The sequence below is a fragment of the Pseudorasbora parva genome, chromosome 22, assembly GCF_024679245.1.
Source record: "Pseudorasbora parva isolate DD20220531a chromosome 22, ASM2467924v1, whole genome shotgun sequence".
Lineage (NCBI taxonomy): Eukaryota > Metazoa > Chordata > Actinopteri > Cypriniformes > Gobionidae > Pseudorasbora > Pseudorasbora parva.
In genome coordinates this window covers 9,420,503-9,444,267 of record NC_090193.1, presented here as the reverse complement: position 1 = coordinate 9,444,267, position 23,765 = coordinate 9,420,503, and the positions used below count along the sequence as shown (strand labels likewise).

Here is a 23,765-nt window from a genome sequence, read left to right as displayed (position 1 = left end):
ACCATTTGTAACTGAAATAAAGTTAAAAAAAAAATATATATATTAAAATTAGATAAAAAAATAATTACTTCAATTAAAAACTTCAAAGAAAATTAGTTTTGTTGCTTCGAAATAAACTGAATAATAAGTTTAAATGACAAAAATAAGTTTAATTTGTTGAAGTGCTAAAATTACAAACATTGATATAAAAAAATTAATTAAAGCTATATAAATATAAATAAAATAAAAAAATCGCATAACAATTATATTTATAAAATGAAATCCATGAGCTCCATGAAATTTCCTCACGACTAAATGTTCAGTCAACTGTTAGTGGTATTATAACAAGTAGAAGCAATTGGGAAAAACAGCAACTCAGCCACAAAGTGATAGACCACGTAAAATCACAGAGTGGGGTCAACGCATGCTGTGGTGTAAAGCAGTCAGTAGCTACAGACCTCCAAACTTTGTGTGGCCTTCAGATTAGCTCAAGAACAGTGCGTAGAGAACTTCATGAAATGAGTTTCCATGGCCGAGCAGCTGCATCAAGCCTTACATCATCAAGTGCAATGCAAAGTGTCAGATGCAGGGGTGTAAAGCATGTCACCACTGGACTCTAGAGCAGTGAAGACGTGTTCTCTGGACTGATGAATCACGCTTCTCTGTCTGGCAATCGTGTGGACGAGTCTGGGTTTGACGGTTGCCGGAGAACGGTACTTCCCTGACTGCATTGTGCCAAATGTAATGTTTGGTGGAGGGGGGATTATGGTGTGGGGTTGTTTTTCAGGGGATGGGCTTGGCACCTTAGTTCCAGTAAAAGGAAATCTTAATGCTTCAGCATACTAAGACATTTTGGACAATTTCAGGTTGCCAATTTTGTGGGAACAGTTTGGGGTTGGCCCCCTCCATGACTGCGCACCAGTGCACAAAGCAAGATCCATAAAGACATGGATGAGTTAGTTTGGTGTGGAGGAACTTGACTTGACACCTGACCTCTAGCCCTTCTAAAAGAATTCCCATAAACACGCTCCTAAACCTTGTGGAAAGCCTTCCCAGAAGAGTTGAAGTGATTATAGCTGCAAAGGCCAATTCCATATTAAACCCTACGGGTTAAGAATATGATGTAATTAAAGTTCATATCCATTTAAAGGCAGATGTCCCAAAATATATGACAATATAGCCAACCCACCTTAATCTGATTAAAAATATATTTATGTGTGTTTCATTGCAGCTCAAGGAGCACACAGTATAGAAGATCTGAGTGTCGAATGTCTAGATGACATCAGCAGTTCTTCAACAATGAGTCAGAATATCAGAACATGTGATAGAGGTATTTCTATTTTCTCTGAAGCCTGAGAAACTTATTTTAGGAAAGGTGGCTCTTGGGATCCTATTGTAGCCATCTTGTAATTTTTGAGTGCCCACTTGACTAGACAATTTACTTTTTGAATGTTATATAAACACAGATCTGCTTAAGTCCACTTCCCTTGAAAAGAATACACTTTTAGAACGCCATGCCTCCAAAAGGGCGCTCAGAACAATCGTCTGTTTCCTAATAAGGAGACACTGTGCTTAATAGTGTGATTTGTGTAGGGTGTATCCTGGCTGGAGACTATGTCTGATGTCTGAGAAGAAAACAAAGGGGCAGTTTTTCTAAATTTCATTTTTGAGGGTTATTAGTTATGTTTTGTTTACACAGGACTGAAAGAATACTCTCTTTTATTTAATCAATGAGTGTCCCTTTCTCACCGCTGTGAGCAGCCTCATGAACCAACATCAACTGAAGGATAATCAAAATGGATCCTTGCCATTTTCTTTAATAGTAAAAGAGTTCCAGGTAGCACTTACAGTCCTGGGTTACGCTTCCTTTCTAAGATGGTCTTGTTGAAGTGTAATTATGCTTTTAAGTATCATGTAAAATTAATGAATAACATATACTATAGGTTTAGGGTTAGGAGAAGGTTTGGTTTAGGGTTAATTGCATATAATTATGCATAATGTATAGTTATGTCAGTTACAGTAACAGCTACAGTGGCTGAGTGCAATGGAAGGGCTGCCGCTTTTGCATAGTTTGTGCTTTCTGGTTAATAATTATTCGAAACTTAGTAAACTGGCAGCTCCAGTGGTTATGAAAAGATTTATTTTGAACTCTGTCATGGAAACTAGCATGTATAAATTGTAATTAAACAATTTAATAATCAATCAAAAGTAATTTATAATTGTGTGATATTACGATGTACACACAACCAGCGGTTGGGGAAATATATAAATGGATGATTCAGCTGCTGGCACTATTTTTCGGTATCTTCTGGTAAGACGCGACTAGTTTTCAACTCTCACACTGCATTATGGATATTCTCTCAAACAATCGGCATTGTAAAAAGAGCTATATAAATAAAGTTGACTTGACTTGACTTGACTTTTTAATGACACAAAACAAGGCAATGGTGTCAGCTAACACAACATTAAAATTCACCATATTTTAAAAATGTGTAATACATATAACCAGAAGCTGCAGAATGTTGTGACAGAATTGATTCCTGTGAGTGACGACACGGTGAACGCTTCAAAATGGCGGGTGCACCGACGTGTCTGGAGTGGTCGAATGTGGCATCGACATATATAACGATAATGTCCACTTTGGTTTCAGAAACCACTACAAGCAACTGCTTTCCAACCTATTTAAGGGTATAGGGGGACATTTCAGACAGTTTTAGTCAGAGTTCAAGTCATTCATTAGTTTTCATGGTTTTGAATTATAGTCCACACCTGTTCCCTGCTCTGTTGATAACCTTCCTCTGTGTATTTAAAAATACAGTGTGTAGTATTTATGAGGATCTATTGACAGAAATGCAATATAATATACATAACTATGTTTTCAGTGGTGTATAAAAACCTCACATAATGAACTTTTTTGATCAGCTGTTTGTGTAATGAGTGCTTCCACACCGAACGTGAATGTGCTGCGGAGAAAAAACAAAATTATTTTTTTTCGTTTCAATGTCTTTTTTTTTTACTCTAGCGGCAACAGAAATGGCTTTAACCAATCACAAACAAGGAAACAAAGGTGAGGAAATGTCCAGTTGATGTCAATTCACTCAACATTAACCTTTACCAGGTATGGCGTTTTTTCATGAGATTACAGCTGTAGGTCTAATCAAAGCTGTGCACCTGCAGCTGTGTTTACTACTGTGCTTACACACAGCAATGACTTAACCTTTTATAAATCGTTGGGTTTTTTTTTTCTAAACCTTGTTTCCGTGATTATGGAATGTAAATGAGTGTGTTGCCATCAGTATGTCTGTGGCACTTAAATGTTTACATTGTTACTCAACTGGAAACAACTTCTGCGGATGATTGGTTCCTGAAGTGTGTGTTAGTCTCGTCAGATGCCCTGCTGTCTCTGGATGAGAGTCTCATATTGTCCCACAGACTTTAGAAAGTAAGTGCAGAACTGGCCATGATAAAGTTTTAGCTCCTGTAGAGATTAGCAGACTCCCCTTCAGACTCTCTGTTCTTTAAGACTGGGAGCACCCCAAAACGTATTTTTGGTCTTTTGAATAAAATGAAAAGCTCGTCTTCACTGAATGATGAAGTGCCCTTTTTTTCGGTGACCGCAAATGTTTTTGAATGTTGGATCTCTGAAACGTCACAGAAGTCGCAAAATCGTGTCACGGCTGATGTGAATGGTTCTGACGCTAAATATTCGCATGCGAAATATTCGCTTATTCGCTTCGCTTTTCCGTTACGTGCCTGGTGTAAAAGGGCCTTCTTTAGTCCGAATCCAGAATGTCAGTGTTTTTAATCCCACCGTTTTTGACAGACACAAAGGTCGTGTGGTGATTGAATTGCCGTCTGAATCCGCTCATTTCCACATTTTTTAAATGACATCTTTCTTTTTTTTAAACAGGAGATTTAAATGATTAAATAATTAATAATTTCCTATTAATAAAGTAAATATGATTTTATTCTTATTATTCCAAGCATATGACATGTTTACATATGACAATATGACAATCATTCGACTGACCACATGAGCAGTCGTTCCCAGGTGCGCAGGATGACAAAACTCACTCCTCCACCGTGAATAAATCACCATCAGAATGCACGAGTTTTATCACTGAGGTGGAATGAAAATTAATTTTTATGGACGTCCGCATGAAAAACAATTACCTTCCGTATAAGACTTTAGAATGAGCAATTTCTACACTCTAAAAAATGCTGGGTTAAAAACAACTCAAGTTGGGTTGAAAATGGACAAACCCAGAAATTGGGTTGTTTGAACCCACAGTGAATGGACCCATTCAAACAACCCAATTTCTGGGTTTGTCCATTTTCAACCCAACTTGAGTTGTTTTTAACCCAGCATTCTTTAGAGTGTATGTCCATACATCACGGGTCCCTTTACAGTGAAATCATGATTTTGCCCGTCATGTTTCTACAGTAGCCCTAAACGGACAAACTTCTCTACAGAGTTCTAGCTACTCTCTGCTCTCTCATATGAGAATTTATTTGTCCTGTGTTGGCCACCGTAGCTTCTCTATGCGCTTCAAAGGGAAAGGTGGGGGGAGGGGTGCAATTCACAACCTCACCGCAAGATGCCACTAAAATGTACACACTGCACCTTTAAGCCTTCAGTTCTTCCCCTCCTTCAACTGAGCATCAACATCATAATGACTTGAATTGAAATATTACAATCAGAATTGATTTAGTTGTTTATGTTTAATTAGTGGCTTAGACAGTAACTCTATAAAATCAAAGTTTTTGAGGAAAGAAATCCTTGTATTCTGTTCAAAAGATTTCTATTTAAAATAAACCAGGAGAGCTGATGTCAAAGCAGAGATGAACCAAGGTTATGAATCATCATTACTCACATTCAAATTCATCTTTACACACACACACACACACACACACACACACACACACACACACACACACACACACACACACACACACACACACACACACACACAAGCCTATCATTTTTTTTTTTTTTTTATGAAGACCTCATATTAACTTTAATTTTTCTTAAATGAAGTTAATTATAATCACTATGTGCTACTATCTTTATATGGCAGAAATAGTAAGAGTATATGTTATTATGTTATTTTGTTTGTTGACTTTTGCTGCAACGTATTCAGCGTATGCAACATATTATTATGCATCAGCATTCGTAGACCAATGAGAATTTAAAATAAAAAGTCTCCTGTACTTTTGGAAATTCAGCTCAGTATGATATCAGACTGTCCCGTCTCTTTAATAACAGTGTTTGCATTTAAATACTTGAAAGTGTTTTGTACCCGCATTTCCCAAAACTAGATTTTAGACCAAACAACTCAATTCTGCCCCTGTATTTTAGAGTATAATACACATTATTTAGTCCCATCTGCTGGACATTTTCCCCATACAAGATTTGAAACAACTACACATGTATGTTCATATAACTGATTGGAATTAAAACAGGCTCTTTATTTATGTTCTGGCATGTTCGCTGTTATTGCCATTTGATATTTTGACGTACTAAACAGCAAAGCTTTGGCAGAAAAATCGTGGCACAATAACTGTGTAATGTATCGGTCCACATCTTTCTCTTTCCATGTTCTTCTGGACCAGAACCAGAGTCTAGTATTGCTCAGTGCACTCTAATAACGTCTGCTGAAGTCTTTGAGAGCGTGTGGTCTGGTTTAGTTCTTAGTCTGTGGAAGACAGTCCTAGGCATTTCCTGATTTCAGCTGCTGAATTGTTTGGTACCCCCTAGCCGCTTATTTTTTTTCAGTCAGAATCTTGCGTTTTAAAGGCAAGAAAAGAAAAGGCACATCAACTGGCACAAACTCTAACAAGCATATGGAATTAATGTTCTGTGTCTTGTTATGTGACAAGCAAAAGAAACATCTGTATATTTATGGTTGGACACATTTATGACAGAAATAAAGAGGCATTTCAACATCTCAATTTAAAAAGAAGAACACAAATTTATAGTGTACTTACACGTTTCTTTGTGTTAATGGAATCGGGCTAATATTGAAAGCAGGTGAATAACACTATAGCCAAGTTGTTGTTCACAGAGAGTATACTGTCATGTACGATAACTCTCTAAATGGGTGATTATTTGAGAAATCAACTTTCCCTTGAGCCTTTGATATATAAAAGTTTATTGTGATATGGTTGAACTTTATTTTTAATGAAGATCCAGCTCACGTGTTAGACATTGCCCATTCATTTGCTTCATTTCACTGCGAAATCATTTGTAAACAAGACACAGGTCAAGACTGGATTTGCAGACATATTGAGATTAAAATACAATGCTTTGCTTTCTATACTGGATCCGACAGGAATGGTGCAACACACTTATGTGAGTAAAACAGGTTTTTTATTTGTGATAGTATTGCATTGTGTACATGTCTAACTGAACATACCTTAGCACGCTGTCAAAGGCTGGAGAATCCTTTATTTGCGATTCAGGTTCAGACTCGGGTATGGGCCAGGGCTTACAAAGCCCAATGTCCCGAGGCTATGTGTTTTTCAGACGGGCTGTCAAAACTTAAGCCCAACCTTACATAGTGAAATAATACTTATTTCTTGATGTGCGTTGTTCACTGTCTAGACTAGTGTCTACTGTCTTACAATATAATAACATATTAAAAATAAATAAAAAATCCCAAAAGTTGTATTTTTATGTAAAACGAAGTTATTTTCGGATTATGTTTGGGACTTGACTAATTAGCATATTCGTAATTATATATTTTTTATTATTCAAAGAGTTACGGCAAGTGCCCCTTTAGATAGCCAGGCAAAATGTGTGTGTGTGTGTGTGTGTGTGTGTGTGTGTGTGTGTGTGTGTGTGTGTGTGTGTGTGTGTGTGTGTGTGTGTGTGTGTGTGTGTGTGTGTGTGTGTGTGTGTGTGTGTGTGTGTGTGTGTGTGTGTGTGTGTGTGTGTGTGTGTGTGTGTGTGTGTATGTGTTCCTGGTTATATGCATTGATTGGACCGGCCAAGTAATAAAAAAAAAAAATATTCCAATCAATCGCAGGTGGATGAGAGATAAATCATTGTGTTTGTTTGATAAAGACATTTTAAGAGCCCTGTGGGCGAATCATTCCGGTTGTTGTTTCCCCACACGCTGCCAACATTTTTTCCACATGTACTGAAGAGGGAGCTGAAGCTCATTGAATATGCAAATCTTATCCAATCCTAGCCGTGGACATTGAATTCAAGTCTTCAGTGTGGCATGCACATAAAACCCGAGAGTTTCTTGAGAAAGCCTAAAATCAGGGTACAAAATAGCCTATTACTTATTCATTAGGATGTGTCGTTGTAAAAACTATGCATTGTCATAAGTTGACCTCAGACAACAGTATAACAAATTTTACCCAAACATGACAACCTTAAAATAAGGTTGTAATACACACACACACACACACACACACACACACACACACACACACACACACACACACACATAGCCTGCCTACCTTAGATGGGAGAATCACTGTGATTTGTTTCATTTTTGTTTCAAAAATGTAATATTACTATATTACCGATGTGCCCGCATTGACACTATATGACAAATGAAATGAGCTGGATGACATCACCATTTTCTCAAGAGCGGCTGTACAGCCGAATTAAATTCAGTAGCATTATTTTCCTGTTAACACTTTGAAGCTGCTTTAAAACAATCGGCATTGTAAAAATTGCTGTATAAATAAAGTTGACTTGACCTTTCTTTTTTTGCTAACAGTTTGCGCCAGCACAAACCCTCTTTTGGTGTTAAAAAACTACTGTAAGGATATATAAAAAATATATAAAATACACTCACCTAAAGGATTATTAGGAACACTATACTAATACTGTGTTTGACCCCCTTTCAACTTCAGAACTGCCTTAATTCCACGTAGCATTGATTCAACAATTTGCTGAAAGCATTCTTTGTTGGCCCATATTGATAGGATAGCTTCTTGCAGTTGATGGAGATTTGTGGGATGCACATCCAGGGCACGAAGCTCCCGTTCCACCGCATCCCAAAGATGCTCTATTGGGTTGAGATCTGGTGACTGTGAGGGCCATTTTAGTACAGTGAACTCATTGTCATGTTCAAGAAACCAATTTGAAATTATTTGAGCTTTGTGACATGGTGCATTATCCTGCTGGAAGTAGCCATCAGAGGATGGTTACATGGTGGTCATAAAGGGATGGACATGGTCAGAAACAATGCTCAGGTAGGCAGTGGCATTTAAACGATGCCCATTTGGCACTAAGGGGCCTAAAGTGTGTCAAGAAAATATCCCCCACACCATTACACCACCACCACCAGCCTGCACAGTGGTAACAAGGCATGATGGATCAATGTTCATCAGATTCTGGCAACAGTCTTCAACTGTCCAATTTTGGTGAGCTTGTGCAAATTGTAGCCTCTTTTTCCTATTTGTAGTGGAGATGAGTGGTACCCGGTGGGGTCTTCTGCTGTTGTAGCCCATCCGCCTCAAGGTTGTGTGTGTTGTGGCTTCACAAATGCTTTGCTGCATACCTCGGTTGTAAAGAGTGGTTATTTCAGTCAAAGTTGCTCTTCAATCAGCTTGAATCAGTCGGCCTATTCTCCTCTGACCTCTAGCATCAACAAGGCATTTTCGTCCACAGGACTGCCGCATACTGGATACCCTTTTCACACCATGCTTTGTAAACCCTAGAAATGGTTGTACATGAAAATCCCAGTAACTGAGTAGATTGTGAAATACTCAAAGCGGCCCGTCTGGCACCAACAACCATGCCACGCTCAAAATTGCTTAAATCACCATTCTTTCCCAGGTGTTCCTAATAAACAGGTGTTCCTAATAATCCTTTAGATGAGTGTAAAAGAGTTATTTTTGCGCCTGACATTGCATATGCATTTGTAGGAGTTTCCTTTTCAAACGCAAATTTTATGGGAATGTTTGCGCTCTTCAATTTACTGGTGTATGCGCCATTATTTACCGTCCAAAAATTGCCGATATACTCACGGCAAAGTTGTTTTCAGTCTTTGTTTAGAGGTAAAATACGTTTGAAATACATGACCAGCGATATACTGTTTTTGAACATCTGACGCCACCAACACTTGAATATGTAAACATATTTTTTTCTATTTTTTAATATATGGTGCGTGCTTTCCTTTCAATAACAAAATAAACACACGACAAAATAAAAAATAAAAAAAAAGAAATTTAAAGGAACGCTGATTTTTTTAAGACTTTAGCTTATTCATTGTATCCCCCAGAGTAAAGCTTGGAACATACTCTGCAAGAACAAAGACATTTTTTTGTTTTCTTGAGGTGGCACACTGTAAAAAAAAGGCAAATTTTGAACTTTTGCAGTACAATCGACTCGGATGTTTAAGTTATTTCAACTTAAATTATGTTAAACTGACTTAATAAAATTAGTTACATCTTGTATAACTAATAAAAACAAGTTTAACATTGCTTAACTTATTTTGATGAGTTAAAACAATGGAAAAAAATATGTTGTCATAACTTGTTGAACATATCATTTTTTACAGTGCAGGAACAGCAGCCATATCACCCTGTAGCCCAAGACTGGTTTCCCACTGAAGCTATGCAGGGCTGAGCCTGGTCAGTACCTGGATGGGAGACCAACTAGGAAAACCAGGTAGTTGCTGGTAGAGGTGTTAGTAAGGCCAGCAGGGGGCGCTCACCCTGTGGTCTGTGTGGGTGCTAACGCCCCAGTATAGTAATGGGGACACTATACTGTCAAAGAGCACCGTCCTTCAGATGAGATGTTAAACCGAGGTCCTGACTCTCTGTGGTCATTAAAAATCCCATGGCACTTCTCGTAAAAGAGTAGGGGTGTAACCCCGGTGTCCTGGCCAAATTCCCTCGATTGGCCCTTACCAATCATGGCCTCCTAATAATCCCCATCCACTGAATTGGCTCTATCACCCTCTCTCCTCTCCACCTATCGCTGGTGTGTTGTGAGCGCACTGGCGCCGTTGTACTGTGGCTGCCGTCGCATCATCCAACTGGATGCTACACACTGGTGTTGGTTGAGGAGAGACCCCTGACATGAGGGTAAAGCGCTTTGGGTGTACAGTAGTACATATGAAAGCACTATATAAATGCCTCATTCATTCATTCAACAAAGTTTGTTCTTGCAGTACATTCCACACTTCATGAGATCATCTACGTTTCTCCACATTAACCCCGCCCACTATAAATGTATGACCAATCAAACAATAGATCTCGAACACCCGCAAGAAAAAAGTTCTGCTCAGGCGATGTGTCGAGAACAAGCAGGTTGTCTCATTGATTATGTTCATGAAAGTTATACTATTTTCAGGTGCTGCGTAATATCATGAATCGGCAAAATGAACCATAAAAGATTTTCACATGAAGAGGGCCTTTGCACATTCCTACCTATTAGTAATCAGCATGAACCAATGGTAGTATGAAGGTGTTTAGCATTCGGATCTAACTTTTCTGGAAAGTTCTAACTTTTTTTTTTTTTTAAATGACTACATCAGTTCATTCTTTGCTTGAAGTATATCGTGACTTTTAAACTAGATGCTAATTTTCAATGCTCTTGGTAGATTGCGTTGGTCATTATGGAAATGATCCGGCAGCGTCTGTGTTCTTTAATTTGCGCATCATCAGTAGAACGCAACTTCTTAACTTTCCACTCGCACTTTTATGGGAGTGCGCTCTCACACTGATTTGCCCTGTTTAGTAAATCTGGCCCCATGGTGTGAAAGAGCCTTCACATTTACCAAAAAATATATTGTGTTATTAAAAACAAACAAGCAAGTCCAGCCCAGATGAGAAAAAAAATGCAAAAGTAATGTAACGAATGAACTTAACCTAAGCACTAGCCTGAACGCCAGCCTAACTTAGCCCCGTCCACAACATTTTAAGGTCGGGCAGTTTGGTCTGGCCTTGCGCCATAGAGAAGTAATTATCTCCGAACAGAAACTGTTCAGACCAATGAAATCATCAGGGCGGGCTTTAGACGACGATGGACAGATGATCAACAGTAACGTAATCATGCACGTCATCAAAGGGGCTTGGATTATATTTGTTCAAATCTTAAACGGAGAGCTTGTTTGTATCTGCATTCACCTTCACAATTTCTCTCAAAAATGATGATCATGTTGGGTAAGTTCTCTGTGTATGAATAAATTCTTTAATTTTTTTACAACACCGGCAAAAATTCCAGCCTGATTTCAGTGCGCGTGCAGACAGGGTTGCCAAGTTTTTACAACAAACCTGCCAACTACTAGCCCTAAACAATAGCTTCTCAGGGGGTTCTCCAGAAGAAGAAAAAAGGTGTCTGGGGGGTAAAATGTGTTATTTTGGCAAGGTTGCCTCCTAAAATTCGCACTCATGGGTCTATATATCACATAATAGTTGCTTCAACCCGCAGACATAGAAAACAACACGTGAGAAAAACAAACGCGGACTTGGCAACACAGTGCAGTGGAGTGCATGGATATTGGTTGTAGGTCTATCCAATCGAGATCTTTCCTGGTTTGGTTGAAACACGCCCCATAATCACAGCCAAATGGAGCAGTTTCAGACTCATATTCTGTTATTGAGTTGAGCTACCTAAGCACATGATTTGGAGCAATGCAATATTGTGAAGTATTACTTTTAAAAAGTAAAAAATGTTGTATTACCATTTAATACTGATCACTATAGTGGTATCGCCACTTGTTCTGGTCCTGTAACAGTAAGCCCGCTGATTCTTAAAAACTTCAGAAATAAACATACCTGCCAGATATGTGTCTAAGAGAGCAAAAGGGGAAATTAAATCTTTATGTGGATGTAGGGAAATCACTGAAGAAAACCTACTGATATACTTCTCATGTGTGCATTGCGATGTTGCCAAAGGAGAAGCTTGTGATCCGAGTAACACTACGGCCCATGTGTAAACGCAGTCTGTTGGAACTCCCCTTGGAACTCCCCTTTTTATCCCCATCTGATATATGGAAAACGTAAAACAATAAACAAGAGCAGGTTGGGAGCATGTGGTGGTTTTTGTAAGTTAAGGATACAGACGATTCGGGCCACATGAAAACGCTGGACAATCCACACCTGTGTGCGCGCCGAGACCTGCGACCGGAATGAGATCAACAGAGGAGCAGAAAAGTTACGGATGGCAAAACCACTTGTGCAAACATCTGTGAATGAAATCTTTGCAATAACAACTCGGTTTGCACGAGGCTGCTCATATGTAGCTGAAAGATTTAGAATACACAATCTCAGATGTTTTAATTTGGCTTGGCGTTTGTTAGTGCAGCAGTTCTGTAATTGTTGGACTGCTGTACTTGAAACATTTTTGTGAATAACAGTTGTGTCAAACACCAATGTCAATCATCGGTGCAACGAAAAAAAATATGGAAAAGTGATTGTTAATGTGGTTATTTGAACAATACATGGAATTTAAGAAACAAAATCCACCCAAATATGAGAATTAAAGCCCAATTTATACTTCTGCGTTGAGTTTATGCCGTAGCTATACTTCGTAGGTTGTGTGTAGCATGCATAGCCTACAACGTGCCCTGATGTGCACCTCTTCAAAAATGTAACAACGCGTCAACCACAAGCGCTGTGGTTGGTCTGCCAGAACCCCTCCCTCAGGGATTCACATGCTCCCTCTGCATGTGTAACTACACGTCAACACGGACAAGGACGCAGCTCATAAATGAAAATCCACGTGTAGCCCATGCCGTAGGTCATACGCAGAAGTATGAATCAGCCTTAAGCATCAGTGTTTCAAAAAAATGTGTCAATGCATTGTATTTTCTGTGTCATTGGATGAGCAGATCCGTGTCCCAGCTTGAGAAGTTTTTTCTACTTGCAAATTCTACCATGTAAATAGCGAATTTGCCATGGTAAGAATTAACTTTAAACTGGCTTTTAAAAGGAAAGGGAGATGAGACTCTGATTGGTTTATTGCACTTTATGCCCAAAACACACCCATGACTCACTCATTAAAGGGTTACTTCAGCGATTAGCATATGGCTTTGTATCAGTAGAAACCCTGGAGAATATTCAAATTATTGTGCTTTCCCCCCTCATATCTCCCTGAGACGAGAGATTTATGCATTTTATTTCTGGAAAAATTCCTCCTATGATGCAAAATGATGATTTTTGCATCATAGGAGGAATGTTTGCCCAGAGGCTAAAGACTACAGCCAGCAGAGGGAGCCATTTCCGAATGTTTTGAATCCGGAATTGGGGGTTAGGAGATAACACTCAGCTCGCAGGGAGAGCTCAGCTTGCAGACAGGATCATTTAAACGGAGCTATGGTGAGCAATGTAAGTCTTTTAACTTCTCAAATTCATTTCTATGAAAGTTAAGCTTGCAAAGGCATGAACTGAAACGCGCCAGACTGAACTCGCGTTGTGAAAGTATGCCGCGAATGTAGTCGCGATTACCTCAGCTCTCATCACTCCTGCAGTTAGTGATCAGTGCTGTGATACTCGCGCGGTGACTCACTCATTATATTGAACAGACACGTTCAGGTTTTAATTGTAGTGTCTTCTCTCTTCTCTAACTCAGTCACAGTAATGAAGTTGGTAGCGTTGGGAATGGCCTCACGGGGCAGCGAAGCATTCTGGGAATTGTAGTCTTTCATCCCCATGGGACAAAAATACATTTTCTGTCTTTTCTCAGTTTAGAAGACACCAAATTCAAAAATAATTTCACATTTCTACTGCATTGATGACCCAGTTTAAATACAGATTCATCTTCCCAGCGCTGAAGTACCCCTTTAAGAGACTAGGTACAACCCTTTTGGACCATGTGCCTGGCACGCTGACAATTTTTTCAATTGTTAAACTTGCAAAAGTGGATTTGGACACACTCTAAGAGCACCTGCGCCATGAGCTTCAGACCATGCGCTTAGACCGTTGAAATAGGGTTCATGATTTTTGTTATTCTTCTAGTTATTTACCTATATCGGCTAATGAATCGCAAGTCAAATAAGCTTACTATCGTATTGCAAAATAAGGTTGATAGTAGCCAAGGGGGCAGTCGTTGCCTAATGCGTAGAGAGTCAGACTAGTAACCTGAAGATTGGAGGTTTGTGTCTCAATACCAGCAGGAAAAGACCGAAGTGCCCTTGAGCAAAGCACCTAACCACCAATCGCTCCCTGGGTGCCACAGCAAAATGTCTGCCCACTGTTCTGGGTGTGTGTCCCAGTGTCTGCGCTAACTTGGACAGGTTAAATGCAGAGGACAAAATTCAAGTATGGGTTAGCTTCACATGTCACTTTCATTAGCGCATTATGTCTTTTCCATGGTCAATTTTTAATAAACTACTGTTGTGACAGACAAAAATAAGTTAACATTATTTAGTCAACATTTTAGCAAATTAGGTAACATTAGTAAAACTATTAACATGCTTAGCTGGCCAGGGGGTTAGGATTTGATGGTTAGCTTTAGCTTATGTAGAAAATCATTATTAGACCATTATGGGGATACAAAATGTTTTCTCCAATGATAACCATTCAGTAGTAGCATATATTCCTTACTTGTGTATATGTGTGATGCCAAAATCTAAATAGAATAACAAGCAGTAAAACAGTGTTTGTTTTATATTTTGAGTGATGGATGTTTGGTTGTTTTGCAGGGGCCCAATGCTTCTCCTCATTCTAAGATGAAGTTATGGAAGTTTGCTGCCATCGGCCTGATTCTCTGTGGTGCTGCACTCCTCCTGCTTGTCCTTAAAACCACTCCCTCTTCCAGATCCCCACCCCCTCCCCCCCACCGCAGAGCTTCACCTTCATCGTTTTCACCACCATCATCTTCATTTACACACAGTAATTCGTCGCCTTCCATTGAGGCAGGTGGGCGGCAACGGAGGGTCAGATCAGCTGACGGAGGAAACTCTTTCATCTCAGAATGTAAGATCATAAGCCTTTATGTTCTCTTATGTTTGTGTTCGTTATAGCGCATATATCTTTGTTTAAATCAGATTGCATTTAGCATAAAGGCCACCCAGAAAGGTGTATATCAGATTAGACTCAGGTCCAACTTCACAAGAGATAACTGTGGTAAAACCGTTGAATGTCATGTGAATTTAACCAGAAATCTGATAACCAGAATATTTCCTTATATCCTTGGACCCATTCCAAAAGAATTGAAAAAAATAAACAATAAAAAAATTCAAACAAGTTTCTCAATGTAATCTCATGAGTTTTCCTCTGTATTTTAGGTCAAATGTGGTTCTACTGCACATTCTTTTACTTTTAATCAGAGAATAGCATTAAGTCAGTTAAACTCCCGGGATATTGATCTGGTCAGTTAAGTAGCAGATGGAGTTGTTAATCAGTTTCAGCTGCTTTGGTGTTAATGAAACTAACAACAGGTGCACTAGAGGGGCAACAATGAGAAGACCCCCAAAACAGGAATGGTTTTACAGGTGGAGGCCACTGACATTTTTTTTCAACTCTTTTTTTCTGACTGTTTTTCACCACGTTTGCATTTGGCTAGGGTCAGTGCCACTACTGGTAGCATAAGGCGATACCTGGACCCTACAGAGGTTGCACAGGCAGTCCAACTCCTCCAGGATGACACATTAATTCGTGCCCAGTCTCAGGGCCGTAGAAGGTCCTAAGCCCATCAGCAGGACCTCTATCTGCTCCTTTGTGCAAGGAAGAACAGAATGAGTACTACCAGAGTCCTAAAATATCACCTCCAGCAGGCCTCTGGTGTGAATGTCTCTGACCAAAGAATCAGAAACAGACTTCATGAGGGTGGCCTGAGGGCCCGATCGGGATGATATCCTTGGACCCATTGTCAGACCCAACGCTGGTGCAGTGGGTCCTGGGTTCCTCCTGGTTCATAACAATGTCTGGCCTCATGTGGCAAGCAGTTCCTGGAGGATGAAGGAATTAATAAAGTTAAAAGGCCCCCACGCTCACCTGATCTCAATCCAATAGAACACCTGGGACTTTGTGCTTGTCCATCCAACGGCACTAGGTTGCACCTCAGACTGTCCAGGAGCTCAGTAATGCCCTGGTCCAGATTTGGGTGGAAATACCCCAGGACACCATCCGTTGTCTCGTTAGGAGAACCGCTACGTTGTCAAGCATGCATTCAAGCATGTGGGGGCCATACAAACTACTGAGTACCTTTTGAGTTGCTGCAGTGAAATTTTATCAAAATGGACTAGCCTGCTGCATAATTTTTCACTTTAATTTTCATGGTGTCTTTGAATTCGTTGATCAGTTTCATTTCCATCAAATGATGTGGCATAATTTTGTTCATAACACATTACCAGTCCATTTTAGTATAGATATCCAGCATATTTTTCCCCATTGAGAGCTGATGTTTTCAAAGTGTTCCTTTACATTTTATTAACAGTGTATACACTGCTGTGCTGGTCATATTATTAAAATGTCATCAAAAAGTTAATTTATTTCACTAATTCCATTTAAAAAGTGAAACGTATATTTTATATACGTAATACACACTGTGATGAATGATTGAAATATTTCAAATGTTTATTTCTTTTAATATTGATTATTAAAACTGACAACTAAGGAAAATCCCAAATTCAGTATCTTAGAAAATTAGAATATTACTTAAGACCAATACAAAAAAAAAAGGATTTCTAGAAATCTTGGCCAACTGAAAAGAATGACCATGAAAAGTATGAGCATGTACAGCACCCAATACTCAGTTAGGGCTCCTTTTGCCTGAATTACTGCAGCAATGCGGCGTGGTATGGAGTCGATCAGTCTGTGGCTCAGCTCAGGGTTATGAGAGCCCAGGTTGCTCTGATAGTGGCCTTCAGCTCTTCTGCATTGTTGGGTCTGGAATATCGCATCTTCCTCTCCACAATACCCCATAGATTTTCTATGGGGTTAAGGTCAGGCGAGTTTGTTGGCCAATTAAGAACAGGGATACTATGGTCCTTAAACCAGGTGCTGGTTGCTTTGGCACTGTGTGCAGGTGCCAAGTCCTGTTGGAAAATGAAATCTGCCTCTCCATAAAGTTGGTCAGCAGCAGGAAGCATGAAGTGCTGTAAAACGACCTGGTATAGGTCTGTGTTGACCTTGGACCTCAGAAAACACAGTGGACCAACACCAGCAGATGACACAGCAGCCCAGACCATCACTGACTGTGGAAACTTTATACTGGACCTCAATCAACATGGATTGTGTGCCTTTTCTCTCTTCCTCCAGACTCTGGGACCCTGATTTCCAAAGTAAATCCAAAATGTACTTTCATCAAAGAACATAACTTTGGAACACTCAGCAGTCCTTTTTGTCTTTAGCCCTGGCGAGACGGTTCTGACGCTGTCTGTTATTCAAGAGTGGCTTGACAAGAGGAATGTGACAGCTGAAACCCATGTCTTGCATACGTCTGTGCAAAGTTGTTCTTGAAGCACTGACTCCAGCTGCAGTCTACTCTGTGTGAATCTCCTTCCACATTTTTGAATGGGGTTTGCTTCACAATCCTCCCCGGGTGAGGTTATCCCTATTGCTTGTACACTTTTTTCTACCAAATATTTTACTTCCATTCATCTCTCTATTAATCTGTGAACATCCAGCCTCTTTTTTTTTTGATTAGAGTGTGGCACCAGGTGTTTTCAATATTGAACCTTTTCACAATATTCTAATTTTCTGAGATACTGAATTTGTGATATATATATTAAAAATTGATATATATGAATGAATTAAAAATTCATCAAAAAGTTGATTTATTTCACTAATTCCATTTAAAAGTGAAACCTGTATATATACAGCTCCTTCTAAAAAAAAAAGCATATTGTGATAAAGTTCATTATTTTCCATAATGTAATGATAAAAATGAAACTTTCATATATTTTAGATTCATTGCACACCAACTGAAATATTTCAGGTCTTTTATTGTTTTAGTACTGATGATTTTGGCATACAGCTCATGAAAACCCCAAATTCCTCTCAAAAATTATCATATCATGAAAAGGTTCTCTAAACGAGCTATTAACCTAATCATCCGAATCAACTAATTAACTCTAAACACCTGCAAACGATTCCTGAGGCTTTTAAAAACTCCCAGCCTGGTTCAAAACCGCAATCATGGGTAAGACTGCCGACCTGACTGCTGTCCAGAAGGCCATCATTGTCACCGTCAAGCGAGACGGTAAGACACAGAAAGAAATTTCTGAACGAATAGGCTGTTCCCAGAGTGCTGTATCAAGGCACCTCAGTGGGAAGTCTGTGGGAAGGAAAAAGTGTGGCAAAAAACGCTGCACAACGAGAAGAGGTGACCGGACCCTGAGGAAGATTGTGGAGAAGGATGAATTCTAGACCTTGCGGGACCTGCGGAAGCAGTGGACTGAGTCTGGAGTAGAAACATCCAAAGCCACCGTGCACAGGCGTGTGCAGGAAATGGGCTACAGGTGCAGCATTCCCCAGGTCAAGACACTTTGGGCTACAGAGAAGCAGCACTGGACTGTTGCTCAGTGGTCCAAAGTACTTTTTTCGGATGAAAGCAAATTTTGCAGGTCATTCGGAAATTAAGGTGCCAGAGTCTGGAGGAAGACTGGGGAGAAGGAAATGCCAAAATGCCTGAAGTCCAGTGTCAAGTACCCACAGTCACTGATAGTCTGGGGTGCCATGTCAGCTGCTGGTGTTGGTCCACTGTGTTTTATAAAGGGCAGGGTCAATGCAGTTAGCTATCAGGAGATTTGGAGCTCTTCATGCTTCATCTGCTGAAAAGCTTTATGGAGATGAAGATTTAATTTTTCAGCACGACCTGGCACCTGCTCACAGTGCCAAAACCACTGGTAAATGGTTTACTGACCATAGTATTACTGTGCTCAATTGGCCTGCCAACTCTCCTGACCTGAACCCCATAGATAATCTGTGGGATATTGTGAAGAGAAAGTTGAGAGACGCAAGACCCAACACTCTGGATGAGCTTAAGGCCGCTATCGAAGCATCCTGGGCCTCCAGAACACCTCAGCAGTGCCACAGGCTGATCGCCTCCATGCCACGCCGCATTGAAGCAGTCATTTCTGCAAAAGGATTCCCGACCAAGTATTGAGTGCATTACTGAACATAATTATTTGAAGGTTGACTTTTCTTTAATTAAAAACACTTTTCTTTTATTGGTCAGATGAAATATGCTATTTTTTTGAGATAGGAATTTTGGGTTTTCATGAGCTGTATGCCAAAATAAGCAGTATTAAAACAATAAAAGACCTGAAATATTTCAGTTGGTGTGCAATGAATCTAAAATATATGAAAGTTAAATTTTTATCATTACATTATGGAAAATAATGAACTTTATCACAATATGCAAAACATTTTAGAAGGACCTGTATACTGTAGATTTTAGATTTCAGGAAAGAGTTAAGAGATCTAAAATATATCTATAAATATATCTAAAAAAAAGCCTTTATGTCCTTGAAGAAATTGTAATTAGTCATAAGTTTCTGAGAGCTACGACTTCTACCACGTGACGGCTGTACCTGACCACTGCAGATTAAAGGCATGTTCGACTTGAAGCGACGCTGTGCAGACCAATTGTATATGACATCAATGGACCACGAGAGCTTTTTGAAAGCATACAGAGCTTTATTTACATTAATTACGACATGGCGTGAACATAAGTACATTGTAGAACCACTGGCACCAATGGTCCCTATGATCAACTTAGCACACAATGCTTTTTAGAAACAGTCAGATTTTTTTGATAGCCAAGTCAGCCTATTGGCTTATAATTTAATTAATTTGAAACACTTGATATTAACAGGTGTAACGGTAATGCGTCTTAATACCAGGTGGACAGGCTTTCTCTCTCGCTCGCTCGATTTCTGGGATATTATATATAATTTGCGGCTTTCAGGGAACCAATATCAATATATGCAGGAGCCTCCCGGACCTTTCAGAAGAGGTGGGATGTCTGATATTCAAAAGGCTGAAAAGCAAAAATGTGAAGCTTGCATTTGTTAATATTATTGTGTACAAAAAGGTAATTGCAGCTGTAGTTTAAAGCTTATGTGTTATAGTTGGTTGCAAATCAACTGAATCAATTGAATGCAGGATCTAAAAGTTTTTAGTTTATTGTAACAAAGAACTCAGAGCACATGACAGAACAACCTCCTAAATGCAACAATAACAGACAACTGAACTGAACTAAACACAAGGCTTAAATACACAGGGACTATTGAGTTAACAGATTGAACATCAGGTGTCAAGTATACACTGGGAAACTTGGTCAAATGAAAAGGCAAACATAAATTGAACACAATGAAATCTAATTTTAACAGAATACAAAACTTTGTGACAATTATGTCAATGTCTTGCCTCATATACTTCCATGGTTGCACTTTATTTTACAGTATGTGTATTTACTTGTACTTACAGTGTAGGGGAGAGCGGGAAAAGCGGGAAAAGAAAACTTTCTCAGTTTGTATAAATCTTCTTGTGGTTCAGAGTATTTATTTTTCCCACATTCATTTCACACGCCTAGTTCAATTATGTGGTTTTGATTCATTCATACAGTGTATACTTTTTTCTTGATTTACCCTGAAAGAATGAAAGTTAAATGTGAAAACTTTCCCATAGGTGGGGTTCATTGTAACGTGACCAAATGACAGCTTAAAACGTTACCTGATGTAAACAAAAAAAATATACAAGACAACTAAAATATTTTGTCAATAAAATACATCTATAAACGTTTTGATATAAAATAATGACATTTCTTAATCATAAAAAAAATGAGTTTGACAACAAATACAACGCAAAACACAGTTACATACATTTCAAAACAAAATAATAAGTTACTTATGAACAATGACTCTCAGTCTTTATTCACTATGCTTTATCAATATAATTCATAAAAGTATGGAATATAATAGCGTAGTTTTAATAGGGGCTCATTGTGACGCAGTGTTAGAACACACCCGATCTACTCAAATGGGATTTAACCACGGCTCGTGTCTTCTGCTGTTAGATCAGCATTAAAGAATGATCTCAACTGTTAAATAACAGATATAAGATTACAATAATATCCGATTTGTCTCATTTTAAATAAACACAAGAAACTGAGATAAAAAATAAACTTAAAGCTACACTGTGTGATATTTTCCCCCATCTAGCAGTGTAAAGGTATATGACCATCCAGTGAATAATAGTTTCTGTTCCTCTCAATTCCGATTTCGTTTTAACTCCTACGGTGGCCGATTTAGTCCAAGATTAACATGGCTTCCAGTTCGACCTCGTTCATGACTGCCATCGAGTGTTAAAACACGAAAAGCGAAACTTGAATTTACGGGTATTTGGCCCTCTTTGGCTAATGTACTTTCAAGATGGAGGGGCAACATGGCGACCGGCATTCGAACCCCTCACCCGTATGTATTTTCAATGGCATATTATAAACTTACGAGAATACTTTATTACTTGAAAGAAGTAAAAATACATTAATGAGCACATATATTTTTGAAAGAACTAAGTATTTTTAGCTAAGAATAAACTAAAATACTTACACGTAAGAAATGTACTTTAGCTATGTGGATATCAGTGATAAGATTTTTTAATTTTGGCCATTTTTTTCTCTAAATAATGTTGAAATGTCAACTAGTAAATACACTAAGTCTCGTCATCCTGACATGTGTGGAAAGTTTTATACCATGTGTTACAACTAACCGCGTAAGGTTGTGCCCCGCTCACCCCCACTTAGGTAACAAAATATTGTGTAATATAAAGGATCTACGGTGTAGATTCAGGGTAAGTACCTAGTTATTACCCAGTTATAATTACTGTAATAAGTACATAGTATGTGTATGGAGAACAGAACTGTAAAATAAAGTGCTAACACTTTCATTGAAAACTGCATAATATAATTGAAGCAATGCTAATGTTTTCGTCATGTTATGCTAAAAGTAATAAGCCCTCCTTTTTCCTCAGTCATGGAGATGTTCCAGAGCTTCACAGAGGGCGAGCTGAAGCAGGTCATTGGGACACTGGTGGAAAGGAAAGCCCGTAGAGATGGCCGACAGACCAAAAGGACTAAACGGGCTAAAAAGCGAGCAAAGCCCTGTTCTCTGCGAGAGGTGGAGGTGACGGTCAGTCAGCTGGGCTTGGGTTACGACAGTGACGAGACTATAGTCTTCCATTACTGCAGCGGGAGGTGCAGCACTAGTCGCAAAAACTATGACCTGACGCTAGCATTCATGAAGCGATCGCGGCTGCTCACAAAGGACCAGAAGGACAAGGCACGTCACAGCCCCTGCTGCCGGCCCACCGCGTATGAGGAGGACCTCTCCTTCCTCGATAACTTCCACCGATACCACACAATCCAAGAGTTTTCGGCCCAAGCATGCGGATGCATCTGACTTTGAGAGTCAAAACTCATCTGAGTACTCAAAACATTTAGGAAACATTTAATCTCTCAAGACATTTAAATGAAAAATATAGACCCCTAATTCTAAGAACGTCTTTGTCTTGGGCTGAAAGCATACAAGAGCGTATGTCTTGCATTGCCTTTATAAAAAATACTTGGCTGACAGATTTTCCTCAGACATTTCTGCCAGGCCCGATGAAGAAAATGAAAACGTATCATGCAAAGAGTAATTATTTCCATGTTTAGTCATTGCTAATGAGATGCTGCTGTATGTCTTGTTTATATTGCCTTCGTGGGTCGATTTCAAATAGCTTGAAGTGCTGGGTGAATGTTGGAGCTCGGAGTTTAAATGCAGAACACCTCTAGAAAATCAATTCAGGGCTTCGGTCAACAAAGCAGAATACACAAAGGCACACCCAATGCTGAACAAAACTTCCTCATTGCGCTGAGAAAGGAAAGGAACCAACATGTTAATGATGAAAGCGATTCCGAAAGGTTTCAGATCTGAGTCTCTAGTATGTCATTCAAAACATTCCCACAAATCAAGTTCAAATGAACATATTAGTTATAATAAACATCTACCTCAGCTTTGATATAGTCGACATGGCTCTGTAAAAGAAAACCCAATATTTGATCATACATATTATAAATTAAATAGGCAAATACTTGTTTAAATGATTTATTTATAAAGGAATAAAAGAATACTAATAATCTGTTAAAAGCTGGAATACATACACAACTTTTAAAATGTGAACAGATTTTAAATTGCCACACTAGCTAGGCGGAAAGTACTCGGATGACTATCATGATTCTGAAATATCTGATGGACACTTTACTATCCTATGAGGCCATGGGAGAGGATTTTGGGACTGGCAGTGAAGCAACGCAGCTGACGTATAGGTCACGACAGTGAAAACATGGTGATGTGAATTTCATGTACACTACACACACTCTATGTAGTGTGACATTTGGTTTGAATTTTTGATTGATTTTTATAACTGTTCAAAAAATAGTTATAAAAATCAATCAAAATTCAAACCAAATGTAATACCTACTATACAATATGTGATTTCAGACATAGCCAATGTGTTCTAAAATCGTTTTAAAATATCAAATCATTTTGATGTCCAATTACGTTATCACAGTGCGACTAAGCTGTGTCAATTCTGACTGCCTTAACCAAGCGGACTGGTTCAGATTTTTTTGCAAATAGCATTGAAAAAAATTGAGCAACAGTTGTGTAGTGTATTCCAGTCTTTAAAACATACCACACACAAACAAATTACATAGGATTGGTTCCAAATTTATTTAAATTGATTTTTTTATAAAACAATACTACAATGTCCATTCAATGTCCAATTCGTAACTATTTTACATTTTGGTGAATAGGTGGCTATAATTCATATAAATTCCTACGATCTGCTTACACCCTATTGACGTTTATGTTTGGGGTGGACTC

The 23,765-nt window shown here is 39.0% G+C and overlaps 1 protein-coding gene across 2 annotated transcripts in view; it reads left to right on the top strand.

The window, feature by feature from the left end:
* nrtn (neurturin) overlaps positions 1 to 23,564 on the top strand; it is a 33,877-nt gene extending 10,313 nt beyond the window's left edge. For both annotated transcript variants that reach the window (XM_067431755.1, XM_067431754.1), the window contains 2 exons: positions 14,595 to 14,868; positions 21,871 to 23,564. In XM_067431755.1, the coding sequence (XP_067287856.1) occupies positions 14,622 to 14,868; positions 21,871 to 22,298 (675 nt within the window). In that variant the 5' untranslated portion in view covers positions 14,595 to 14,621 and the 3' untranslated portion in view covers positions 22,299 to 23,564. The remainder of the gene's footprint in view (positions 1 to 14,594; positions 14,869 to 21,870) is intronic.
* Positions 23,565 to 23,765: the final 201 nt, after the last annotated feature.